Consider the following 13265-nt stretch of genomic DNA (forward strand, 5'->3'; position numbering starts at 1 on the left):
AATTTGAAATTTGTTATGAGAAATAAAAAAATATTTTGAATGTCTGACAGCTAAGGAAGAAATGACAGTAATGCAGACAGAGAAATTAGTGGAAGGCATGAAATCATTTGAGAAATGTAATTTAATGTATAGCACAGCAACCACTGTATTATGATCAGGATATTGAGGACTTGAATACGTTGCACTTTATTTTTATAACAGATAAATAACCAGAAAAAAGAGTTGATTTAAGAAATTTATTATTTTTTTAAAAAAAGCAACTTCCAGGGTTGTCATTGTACAGGTTTTGCCCAGTCTCCTATAGCATGGTATAGTGATAACTGATTTTTTATAACAATGACTCAGAGGCATTGAAGATCCATAACTATCTTCTGAATTATCACAGAAAGAAGAAAGAGTTAGAAGAGTTTAATGTTAAGTGTATTAAAATCATATTCTAATTCTTTTAATTTGGTTATCTGAGTATGATAATATAGGAGAGCTCAGATAACAAGAAAAGGCAATTGGTTAGAACACTCCATTCCCACAGGATGTGCATTAACAGACTTTTTACTGCATATATCTTTATATAGTTTGCAAACTAATTCAACCCTTTTACACAGCATTAATTTTTTTTAACTGGGTTGACATTGGGCTGAAACATTTGCTTATCATCTTATAATTATTTTTTTCCTGTTCTTTAATGGATTTTACCCCCATCTGACATAGTGTTTGGATTTTAGTGTATGTGACACTTCAAGATCATCTCTGCCCATTCTAATGATAGTTACAATGAGGTTACCCATGGCCAGATATCCAAGACTATTAATTAATCCACCAACTCTGTTCTTAACTTTGGTAAAAGAGAGATTGTGTCTCACTGGAGGGTGAACCAAGCTTCAGGCAAGAAACTGTGAGCTGGCTGTCAACAGAATATGGTTCTTATCAAGGTTCTTATTAATGCTGTGCAAACAAGGGTTTCGTCATTTCAGTAACTATTCGTACATTTATAAAAGCAATACAGTCATGGGAAAAACCAACAAGCACAGCTTGGTAGAATAACCTGCCATGAAATATCATCGGCTTTATAATAATTTACTACAACTGTTCTTTTTATTCACACTGGATAGGAAATGCTTCCATCTAACACATGGAATACGAATATATACAACACAAATTTGGCTTTAATAAAAAAAAACAGTTCTAAAGGACAATAACACGGGGGCTGAAAACAATAATTTTGTGCAGTTTCCTGATCATAATCACATGTCTCCTGCCTTTTACAGGGAATGACACAAGTATTGATGGATTTTGTAAACCAGTTAAAACATTTTCCTGTCTGTAATAGCCCACTATGAAGATATCACCTTGTTCATACAGTCTTATAGAAGTTTCTCCTTCTTAACTGTAATTCTAAATAACCGGGGATGACACACTGAGTCGGTTTTAAGAACAAATCCTGCTGAGCCTTTTCAACATCATCATACATTTGCAGTTCCCTATTCCATCAAAACGCTTTGCCGAAACAACATCTTGTAACTGCACTGGGCATATGACTGATGTGCTGAATGGTGCATTTGCACTGATGCTCACCATCTCGTTGCTCAGCAACGTCAGCATCTTGGCTTGAACTTCTGAATGGCCGCGGGAATCACGCGGCAGTGCCACGGGGTGGGTGGACTGTTTTAGACTGCCAGCAGTCAAAACAGTTGTGATGGGCTCAATGTTTCTACACTGTGAGCCTGGGGAACCCATTCTCCTATGGAATGGTTTTCAGGGGTCCAGCAATGTCACTGCAGGTGGCTGAGATATTCAGGCCCCTGCTTATGAGGAACTACATGAAAGAAGAAGCCTAGTGTTCTAAAAAAAATAGACAATGTGGCAGGGTTAGGGAGAGGCTGGGGGGTTGCTTTCATGAGTCTGGAAATTGGTTTTAGCTCTCTGAGAAGGCTGGGAGGCTCTGTTGCAGGCAGCTGTGGGAGAAGGCTAGGGTTGGAGGTACACCTGGAGATGTGTCAGTTTGGCGTTGGCACTGCAGATTCAGCGCCCGTGGTCCCTGACTAAGGCACTCTGCCTAGATCTATTTTCCCCTGACTGTACCTTTTATGCCCCTTGGCTTTCCCATTCTCCCTGGAGACTCCTGTTTGTTTTTGCTTTCTAAGATAGAGATAGCAAGTAGGGTTCATTTCTCTCATCTGACTGTTGGGTTCATCTGACTGTTGAGTGGCGGCTCTTTGGAATTGTAATTTGAGAAGGATTGTGAAGAAATCAGTGGGCTTAATAGGAAATAGTGCTGTGATTGATTAGCAATGTCTGCCATGGCCACAAAAATTGGTATTGATAAAATAAATGCATCCCAGGCCCTTATATCTCTGTTCTAAGTAAAGTGAGCGAATGAAGCTGGCTTGATGTATTTTTAAAGGATCTTTGGAGAACATAGCCCAAGCCACTAAATTTATATTTATTTTATATTCTGCTTTGTTCCAGAAAAGATTTGAGAATTTGGGGGGCTTGGGACAGGAATTTGTGGAAAGCTAGAGGGAGATAATTTTGAATAGGCTGATGCAGGAGGTCCACGACAATGAACTCTGTTTTTACCCCTGGTGATGAAGCCCAGTGTTTAGCAAGTGATTATAGGGCTTATTGATTAAACAGATCCAGAAAGACCTGGATAAATGGGGTGAGTCCTAGGCATGGTGGAAATTTCAGGCAGAGCATTTCTGTGTTGCAGATCTGATGTATTTCCCCTTGGTTAACAGCTGAGGTTCTATGTTGAAAAGCCAAAGAGAAATATATTTGTATACACACACATGCCTTATGGGGGTTAATCAAAGATCCTTATTTTGTCAGGACCATTGTCTCTCAGCTCTACCCAGAAGTCTCTGGTGCACGGCTTTACCAAGGGAAAAAAAAAAAAACAACAAAAAACTAGTGATACTGTGTGATAGGTCCTAATGATGGTATTTTGGGAAGATCAGCTTATGTTTATCTCTGGAAAACAGGATAAACTTCATACCTCAAGTGATTTAAACTGAAGCCAAACCTTGATTTTTAACATGAATCATTAACAGGTTGCTCTTTGACAATGCCATTGTCTGTTGATTTAGGGTCCATGTCTGGCCAAAGCCAGCCACCTCTAGCTGCTGATGGCCTGTGGGTTTTAGAAACTGACTGATGCTCCCATAAATACGCCCCTGTCTATTGCACACAACTGATTTCACTTACACATCAACATAGCAACATACCTTTTCCATCAGTAAACACCTGCTCCCCTTCTCACTTGGAGACTGGAAGAATTTGCAAGGAAAAGATGCCATACATTTTTTATATACCTGCAAATCCCAGGAGAACATCCTTCTGCATACCCGTCTGATGTTGAGTTTCTTACCACACCAGTGACCCCAGCATTTCCAAAGTTGTAGGCAAAGGTTTCCTCTTTCTTGGGTGGTGCACAGGGGTGAAGGCCCTTAGGCTTCTAGGCCAAGGGTCCAAAGTCCAGGGATGGAGGTGGAGTAGAGGCAGGAAGGCAGCATTTTAGAAACCCAGCAATGTATTTCTTATCCAACTCTGCATTTCACCCTCAGATAAATGATTTTCTTACTGGTCTCCATGAGACATAATCCTGTTGAGAGCATCTTGCAGTTTCACTGTCTCTGGAACCTTCTAGAGGTGATAGATGGCTGGCTATAAATCTGACTGTAGTTGCCTCATCATTTGTTTCCTGGCAATTTAAAATATCTGTTTCTTTCCGCTGATCATGATTATTGGTATACTGGCATTGCCAACCAATTTTTAGAATGTGTGAATGTCAGTGGGCTTTATCACCACTCCTCTTCTCTAATTGGAAAGACTTGTTCTAACACCTCCTGAAGTTTCTGAGAGAGCCCAGAACAGGAACTTTGGGCTCTAGACAGAAGGCCTTGGAGGAGGGCGAGAGGGAGGAGGTGCCCTGTTGGGAGGTGGAGCCTGGGGGGGAGGGGGAAGGGTGGAAGGTGGGGACGGGATGGGAGGGGTGGGGGCGCTGGGGGGCGGGGGAGGGCAGTGGGGTGCAGGAGGTGGGGGGGTGTAGATGGGGGCAGGAGGTGGCGAGGAGGTGTGGTAGGCGTTGTTGAGCGGATACTTGGCTGGCTGGTTGTTCTTGACCCTGGTGAAGTTGATGCAGCGCCCCTAGAAGAGAATTGTAGAGAAGGAAACGTGAGTGGACAGCCTCACATCAGGGCCTGTGGTGCTGTGGTGGGCAGCTTGCAAGCAATATGTGGAAAGCCGGCCCCTGTTGGTGACAACTCTCTAGTGGCACATAGTAGAACTTGAGGACAAGTGAGCTCCCCACTTCCTTTTCCTGGACTGTGTTGCAAAACTGTTAAAATTCATCTTTTCCTGGAGTCTAACTCTCTCAAGTGGGAGAAAGGGAAGGAGACTGACCTTAACTGGGTGCTGTGTACAGGGGTCATCAAACTGAATCTCCTCAACAGCCCGGCTAACCGGGTATTATTAACTGTTCCGTTGCACAAACGAGGAAACAGAGGTTCAGAAAAGCGAAGTTACTTTTTCAAGGCCACACAACTAGGAAGAGGTGGGGTTGGTGATTCTAACCCAAAATAGACTCCAGAATTATTCTTCCTGCTGCTACTTTGCCTTCTGGAAGGGGTCCTCCTATTTCATAAACAAAAGTAATTTATTTTGATTATTTCAATTACATGCCTGGAAATGGCAGAAGGTTAACACCACGAGCTTCTCTTATATTGTAATTTAAGGATGTAGCTAGAATCTGTGATTGGAGTTGTCATGGAGGCCCTGATGCATTTCCCTCGCCTGTGCCCCCTCAACCACTTGTTCCAGGTAACGAATGAAGGAGGCAGCTATCTCTACTGATGTGATCAATACAGCTTCCTCATCCATGCCTTGCCTTCTCCAAAGTGCTAGTAAATAATAAACAGTTTATCCTGCCCTTGTTCTGGCTGTGGGAATCCCTCTTCTACATGCGGCTGCACCTGTGCAGGTACACTTAGTTGTTGTCACAGGAACTGATAACCTGTGTACCTTAAGAAATACAACCTGGGGACATTCTATTGCCAAGCAGGCATCTACTCTGAATTCTGCTTTTCTCCTACCCTTCTTGGGTACTCAACTGAACAATGCAGAGAAGACCCTGGAACCCCTTACAGCAGCCTCCTGAAAGTCAGCATCCAAAGCCAGCCATAAGTAGCCCTGTCTCCCCTATAGTGTCTCTGCTCTGCTCTCCAGAGTCATAGGCATGCTTTCTCTGTCCCCCAGTAGATACCCCCTAGTCTCATCTGGTACTCAGGAACTTCTGTGCAACACTCAGCTCTGCAACGGAGGGGAGACAGGGGTTCTGCTCACCATGTTCCGTGCTGGTGTGAGCTCTCTTTGCTTGGCCACTTGCCTGGGTGGGTACCCACCCCCCTGAGGTCTCCTGGCCTCCCTCACTTCCCATGCCTGTGGGGCATCTTATTGTTCTCTCTCTGGCATGTCTGGATGCTTACAGAATTGCTCCCCACAGCGGCCGGGGTGGGGTTGCTCCTCTCTGAGGCTGCCCTCCATGCTAGGCCTGGGGCTGGGGTGTGGAATTGTTCCTGGCCACATGTTCCAGGATGGAAGTTATCCTGTGGTGTCCAGCCTGAACGAGATATGTCCAGAGAGCACAGAGTTTCCCTTTCTAGGCCTTTTAGGGATGAGCCTGAATGGGAATGAAGAGGGTGAGGTGTGGAATTTGGGGAACAATTACTGCTTAAATTAGCTCTAGGACAAGAGGAAAATGAGAGTGTGCTATTAGAGACTTGGCTCAGGATGGGCCACAGCAGGGACAAGCTGCATGCTGAGCACACCTTCCCTCCCTGTGCACAGCCCTGTGCGTCCTTCAAGTCATAAATCATGTCCCTTTTCCTCCACACATTTCCCCCACAGTGACTCCAGCCTCCACTTACCCTTTGCTTCCTTGAGTTCTCTAGTTACAGCCTACACCACACATTGCAGCCTGCATACTACAGTTACTTCATCTGTAAGTGCCTTGCCTCCCAGGCCAGACGAGAAACTTCTGGAAGGCTGCAGCCTTGTTTTGTGCTTTGCTGCTCCACAACTCACAGCCTCACAGGGTGTTCTGCATGGTACAGGGACTTTTGGTAAAAACGGAGTTGTTTGAGCCACTCAGGAAAAGTAGGGGGTGGGAAACCTTAGCAATAAAGTGAAAGTTAATTCCTAGGACATAGCATTAGTCAGAGGGCATCTTGGTGAGGAAGGGCCAAATTCGATGGGACTGCAGTTGGTTTAGGAGTTGCAATGTCATGTTTAGATGCTAGCACCCCTGTTTCTCTGAGCTTGCATTTCATGTGATTAAACCAGGTGCTAAGCGGGGGAGGCTGTGACTGGGGTTCCACTCACCGCAGAAAGAATTTACCTCCTCCTCGCTGCACTGCCCAGAGCTCCCGGTTTATGTCCAGCCTTTCAGGCATGATGCCGATTTTGTAACCCAGTACTGTACATTCCCGGCTGTTCAAGCTGCCCTCTTTTATAGCTTTATAAATCTAAGCCTTGGTTACAGTTTATTTATGATTCTGGATAAAGCTTTCCTTTAAGATGTGAGGGCCCTAATGATTACCATCTGTGATGAATTCCCGTGACGACAATTTAGAGCTGGGATTTACTGTGCTATCTGTTCTGCCTTTCATTCCTAGACATGCTAAGTCAGACAGAGAGGCTCAAGAGATTCACGTCCTTTAAAGATGAAGGGAAACCCTCATCCTGGGGAAGGAGCTGCTGGTGCCTGGGGTCGAGTGCTCATCTGGCTTCAGATCTCTTCTAGAGCTGGCCACCAGGCTGGCCGAGAGGGGAGGCTAATTAATCAATGAATCCAGAAGCTCATGTACTTATTCTCTTCAATTGAAATAAGTCACTCTACTGTTTTTACCAGAGGCTGTTTTGTCCAGAGACAAAATCAGGAGCTCTCAGCCTTCTTCTGCCAATATCTCTGTTCATAATCCATGTTAGGATTCCCAGGGGTTTTCAAAAAAGCTGAAAGCATCCACAGACTAAAAGATGGTCTCTCACATCTGTCCTCTGAAGATGGGATGAAAGAGGGCAGTGGGGGCTGTGGGGGGAGGTGGGGAGGAAGACCTGAGGTCAGCACGTCCAGCTGCCGCCGTGGTGTCTTGGCCAGAGCAGCAGAGGGATGGAGATGGGGTGGGGTAAAATGGTGATGGTGGAGGCAAAGAGTCCTCCTTCCTCTGGTCAGTAACACCCTAGGGGTACACCCATGGGTCACCTACTCCAGAGCATTGTGCTGTGGTTCATTATAGACCCTCCCCCGCACTTCCCATCACCTAGTCCTTTAGAGCTGAGCACAAAAGTCCAGAGCGCTCATCGAGCAGCCAGAGGGGAGGGGCAAGCTCACAGCTTCTGCGTGGCCCCCACTGTGGGACACCCTACAGTGTGATGTGAGGTGGGGGTAATCATACCGCCTGTCACTTACAGGTATTAGGAGGACTCCCTTAATCAGTGTTATGAAGGGCTTGGAACAGTGCCTGGAGCATTGTGTTTAGCAAATGGAGTCTAATGCTGTCTCTCTGCAGATGGGGATGTGCAGACACAATAAGACCCTGTCTGTGGTGGAAAGGCCAGTTGGAGGTGGTATTAGGTGTTCCAACTCCTAGTTTAGTGCCTTCTGAGTGAGCTGCAGACTAGAGCTTCTATACTCCACACCTGGCTTCTATAATAAAACTGGTAAATAGGAAAAAATGTAGCAAAAATGTAGGGAAAAACAAAGCAGCCCCTAGAGCCTGCTCTCTTATGTTTGTTCTCTCCTCCTGTTGCCACTAAGTCCTGTAACTTATTTCTTATAGGACCTCCCACAGTGCACTGCACACACATTTGACTGATGTTGAATTTATCTTCCTGAAAAAAGGTGCAGACTCGGCATCAATAAATCCCTGGGGTAATATACAGTAAGACCCACAGTCTTTGTAAGAGGGGTGTGGTTACAATAAGTTCTTAAAACCTGGAGTCAGAGGTGCCAGCACAAACACGGTAACATTTAGACCATATAATTGGCCTAAAGATCAGTTCACACAACATCGTTTTTTGCTTGCAAGAGGATAATAGAAAGGCCAGATGTTCTCAGTGTCATGTAGGCCAGCAAATCTGCACCAGTGTTTGGTTAAAAGGTTGCTAGGACGATTGGAACTCTCACTTCATAACACTGGTCTTCGTGACCCAGTTTTATTTTCTACAGTATTGGTTTTGGGTGGTTTAATTCAGATCCAAGATTTGGCTTTGACCTCAGTTTACCTCAGCATCCTCATTTACAGGAATGAATGCCAATTATTTTCACACATTAGCAAAAATTTCTCAGATTAAATTCTAAGAAGAAAATGCAACAATATCTCCAGCTAAATGAAGGCTTAGCAGGATGCCAGCTGGCTTTCCTCCTAGGCTTGAAAGTACCATTTTGATTTGGCGGTATCTAATGGTGGTGGGAGGACTATTTGAAAAGTCCAGGTACATTAGCATCTTTATTTATCATCAAAACTCCGTCAGTTAAGTATCATTATTTTCATTGTACAGAAAAGAAACTAAAGTCTCACACCTATTTAAATAACTTGCTCAAGACTACACAGCCAGCAAGTGGCAGAGTGGGATTAAAACCTAGTTCTGTTTGCCTCAGGAACTCATCCTCTTTATACTGTATTCCTGAATATAGACTAAAAGTGCAAATCATTTCTTGAAAGACTTGTAGATAGCATCACACAGTGTAGCACTTGACCACGATCCAGCAGCTCTTGACACAGTCAAGCGATTCTTCCCGAACCTAAGTCTGGTCAATTCACTCTCCAGCTCAAAATTCTTCAGTGATTCCCCAACACCTTTAAAATAAAAGCCAAGCACCTCCACTGGCATACACGGCCCTTTGGGATCTGGTCTGTGCTTATGTCTTTCAATTGATGTTTTACTCTTTTCTTGCAGGATGTCCAGCTTGGTCCACCCTATGCCCTCCACAAATATTTGTTCAATGAGGAATATAATTTGCCATGTGGAACTCTACTCTAAATGTTTCCCATTAGAAACATTGCTCCTTAACTGGTTGGTGAGCACCTCTGAGGCACCCTCAAGGGCTTCTCCTCTGGAGCCTACTGTTGCTCTAAAGAGCCCAACGTTCAAGTTCAAGTTGGCACTCAACAAATACTGCTCACACATTGGAGCTCCGAGGTGCAGCAAGATGTCTTAGAAAGCTCTGATTTTTCCCTGCAGGTTTAGGCTCTCCAAAGGTCAAGGATCCATGAACACAGCTATGAGTTTAGGGCTTCTCAGTCACCTCCCCATGGTCTCCTTGGACATCTCCTAGGTTCTTGGAGAAAGGATGGCAAGAATCCTACGTACTTCCCTTGGTTTCCACACTCGAAAGGTTAATGTTACCTCTAACAATACTTTTTGGGTTACCTTTGATTGCTTTATCAAAGGAAATTGTTCCTCAACAAAAAGCTTTGCCTAAATTGGAGGTGACATATTCTGAAATGGTTATGATGAAATGGTCAGGATGAAAGATCTTGTTGATCAGGTTCTGGATTTCCCTGGGTTTGAACTCCAGGCATTGATGGTCTGAGGCGTTTAGAGACAGGACACTGGTGCTGGGGGCTGTGGTCTGCCTTGTGGGTTGCGGTCAGGAGGTAGAGTTCTACCTCTAGTTCTTCCACTAACATACTCACTGTGAAACCTGGGGCAAGTCACTTTCTCTCTATGGGCCTCGGTTTCTTCATCTGTCCAATAAAGTTGTACCAGCTAGATGACGTTCAAGGGCCTTTCAGCCCTAATATTCTATAATTCCATCAACACTTTTTGTTTTGAGATGGAGTCTCACTCTGTGAGAGTGATCTCAGCTCACTGCAACCTCCGCCTCCCGGGTTCAAGCGATTCTCCTGCCTAGGCCTCCCAAGTAGCTGGAATTACAGGCGTGTGCCACCACACCTGGCTAATTTTTTTGTATTTTTAGTAGAGACAGGGTTTCGCCATGTTGGCCAGGCTGGTCTCAAACACCTGACCTCAGGTGATCTGCCAGCCTTGGCCTCCCAAAGTGCTGGGATTATAGGTGTGAGCCACTGCACCTGGCCTCCATCAAAATTTGAATTCCTTTGAAAACTTTTCCTTGGATAATTTAATCTGAATTCTTTTGGGGCAGCCAGTTTGCACATTTCTTTATACTAATTAGTTTGGCTAATGCTTTGTATTGCATGTTTTTCTGGTTGGTCATTAGATTTTTAAAAATTAATAAATTGAAACTTCAAAATTGGAGGTCTGCCTTCTGCTTTTCTATTATTGTGGTAAGAGTTTGAGCTTGCCTGCAACTTCTGAATTTGGGTTTGTGGGATGACAGGGAGATGTGAGAAGAGGTGTGGGCCGATTGTGTGCAAAAGACTTGCCAGTGGTGAGCTCCTGTGTGCTGAGTGTTATGAGACATCTGTTTGGGCATCAGGCACGCTCCGTGGAGTGGGAGCTGGACTTTGGAGATGGTTAAAAATATGCTATGGCCTCCACAGATTAAACCAAATAGTTTCCTATGAACAGAGGTCATCTAAGGAAATTGGATTTCACAGGAAGAACACTAAAATAATTAGATTGTAAAAGTATAACATATATGCCAAGTTTCCTCTGACAAATACCTTTTCTCTCTGGCCTAGTTCTCCCATTGATTATCTTATTTTGGAGGGCTGTAGGTATTTCTCAAGTTAACTAATGAATTAGGTTTCCAAAGTCAGTTGTTTGGAGTTATGAGCATAGTTTCTAACTGAAATCATTCTTGTAAACTCAGGCTAGACCACAAAACCTCATTGACATATTGAAGGCAATTGACATAATCCTGCCGAAGATGGTGCTCTACTGATGAATTAAACACATGAACAATGAATGGATGGCTGGATTGGATGACTTAATAGTTAGCCTTCTACCCTATGATTCTCTTCATTTGTTAATTTATTTATGCATTTATCCTTTTGACAAATGGGTTTTAAGTGCCGGCTATGTCCTCAAAGGTGCTGCAGACAGTATTCAGCAAATGTTGAGGTCCCTGTCCTCATGAAGAATACAGTCTAGAGGTGAAGACAGACAGTAGTCAAATGGACCCCAGCAACCACATTTGTGATCTGTGACCCTGAGCTTGGCCACAGTTGATTGGACCAGTTGATTGGACAACTATGCTGAGCTAGACCAATCAGATTCTCTCTCCTGTGAATTTGGAATGACCACTGAGTGACAGGTAGTTAGTTAGTCAGGGCTGATCATTTGAATAGAGGGAATGTAAAGTGGGAACCTGGGGATGAGGGAGCAGCCATCTTCTGCCACAGTCAGGGAGAAGCAGGGAAAGCTCTGATTCTGTTTCGTAAAGATCCTTCATACTCATTCATTCTGCACTGCCCTCATTGTTGCTCATCTTCTAACACTTGGCCACCAAGTAAACCAGTCTTCCTGCTTTCAGCCTTTCCCTTTCACTTCGATATTTTGGTTTTCCATGTAAAATTCATACACATGCGCACACACATATATAAATAAAAATGTGCATATACATACATATATATGTATGTCTACATATGTATAGATAGAGGTATGTATAAAATGTATGTATACCTGTATACATAAAAATGTGTAGATACACAGACGCATTCAAAGTTATCTTTCTGGCCAGGTGAGGTGGCTCATGCCTGTAATCTCAGCACTTTAGGAGGCCAGCACAGGTGGATCACTTTAGCCCATGAGTTAGAGACCAGCCTGGCAACACAGTGAGACCCTGTGTCTACAAAAAATAAAAAAAAATTGGCCTGACATGTGTGCCTTTAGCCCCAGCTACTTGGGAGGCTGAGGCAGAAGGATGCCCAAGAGTTTGAGGCTGCAGTGGGCTATCATGGCACCGCTGCAGTGCATTCCAGCCCGGGCAACAGAGCGAGACCCTGTCTTGCTCCTTCCCCTTCCCCAAAGCTGGAGCCACAGGCAAAGAGAAGGGTGTGTTGTGAGTGGTGATGCTCTGATCCTTCTCGGCTCCCTTTTCTCCACCTCAAACTTGCCCTGCCTATAAATCTCATAATAGCCTGCCTTTTATGTGCTGTTCATGGAAAGGGATCCAAGGTCAACTCTTTTAGTTATTTGATTCATTTTGCTGACACACATACTGGCACGTTCTCCATAATAATGTCTTTGGATGCCAGAACTGAGGGTAAGATGAAAGCACACAGGAAATATTTGGTAACACAAGGAAACTAGAAAAATGAAGGAAAGGGTAGAAATAAAAATGGCATCTCTTTAGTGGGACATGTGTAAATACAAGGTTTGTCGAGAATTAATGTTGAGATATGACTTATTTAACAATAAAATTCCCTTTTTCCATCCGATTACACAGTTCTTTGTTGAAAATTTGAAAAATACACAATGAAGAAAGAGGAAGGGAGAAGGGAGTGTTAAATTATAGCATTCAGAATTAATATTTTGTGCTTATCTTTACAGAACACAGACACACACCCAGTGGTGGATTTATTTACGAAAATGGGATCATCTGTATGAAAGTTTTAAAGTAGTTACTGTGACCATTTCTCCCCTGTCATTTTCAATGGTTGCATAATCTTCTATCACATGGAAGCACCAAATGCAGTTAAGAATTTCTTTATTGTTGGGTATTAAGAGTGTATCTAATTTGTCTCTATTATAAACAATGTGGTGATAAAACTATTTATCCATAAATATTTTCATACATCTGTCAATTGTTTTAGAACAAATTGTTTGAGGTAGAATTTCTGGGTCAAAGTTTATGCACATTTTAACAGTTTTTGATAATATATTGTCAAACTGTCTTCTAGAAAAAGTGATATTCATTCGTAGTTCCAATACTATTTTATGAGAATTTCTATTTCCCTACACTTTCAATTACAGAGTTTTAGAATTAAAAATTTTTGCCAATTTGACTATCTGAAGGAATTGTATTATTGTTTCCATGTTCACTGTCTTATTATTTGTGAGATGAAAGTTTTTAAAATGTGTGTGTGTATATATGTAAAGATATATGTGTATATACATATACATATATACACTCACACATACACACATATATATACACACACCCACATATATATATACACACACACTACATATGATTTGTCCGCTCATATACTTTGCCCACTTTTACTGAGGTTTTGATCTTTTTTTATTGGCCTTTTTTATTGATTTGTAAGAGCTCTTTATAGAGTAACGATGAAACTGGTTGATATGGTTAGGTTTTGTGTCCCCACCCAAATCTC

General features: G+C 43.2%; 1 protein-coding gene across 2 annotated transcripts in view; it reads right to left on the minus strand.

Moving 5' to 3' along the window:
* Positions 1-222: 222 nt before the first annotated feature.
* ANTXR1 (ANTXR cell adhesion molecule 1) overlaps positions 223-13265 on the minus strand; it is a 237480-nt gene continuing 224437 nt past the window's right edge. For both annotated transcript variants that reach the window (XM_024242099.3, XM_054548115.2), the window contains one exon: positions 223-4146. In XM_024242099.3, the coding sequence (XP_024097867.2) occupies positions 3886-4146 (261 nt within the window). In that variant the 3' untranslated portion in view covers positions 223-3885. The remainder of the gene's footprint in view (positions 4147-13265) is intronic.

This window comes from Pongo abelii, chromosome 12 (genome assembly GCF_028885655.2).
Source record: "Pongo abelii isolate AG06213 chromosome 12, NHGRI_mPonAbe1-v2.0_pri, whole genome shotgun sequence".
In the NCBI taxonomy this organism is placed as follows: domain Eukaryota; kingdom Metazoa; phylum Chordata; class Mammalia; order Primates; family Hominidae; genus Pongo; species Pongo abelii.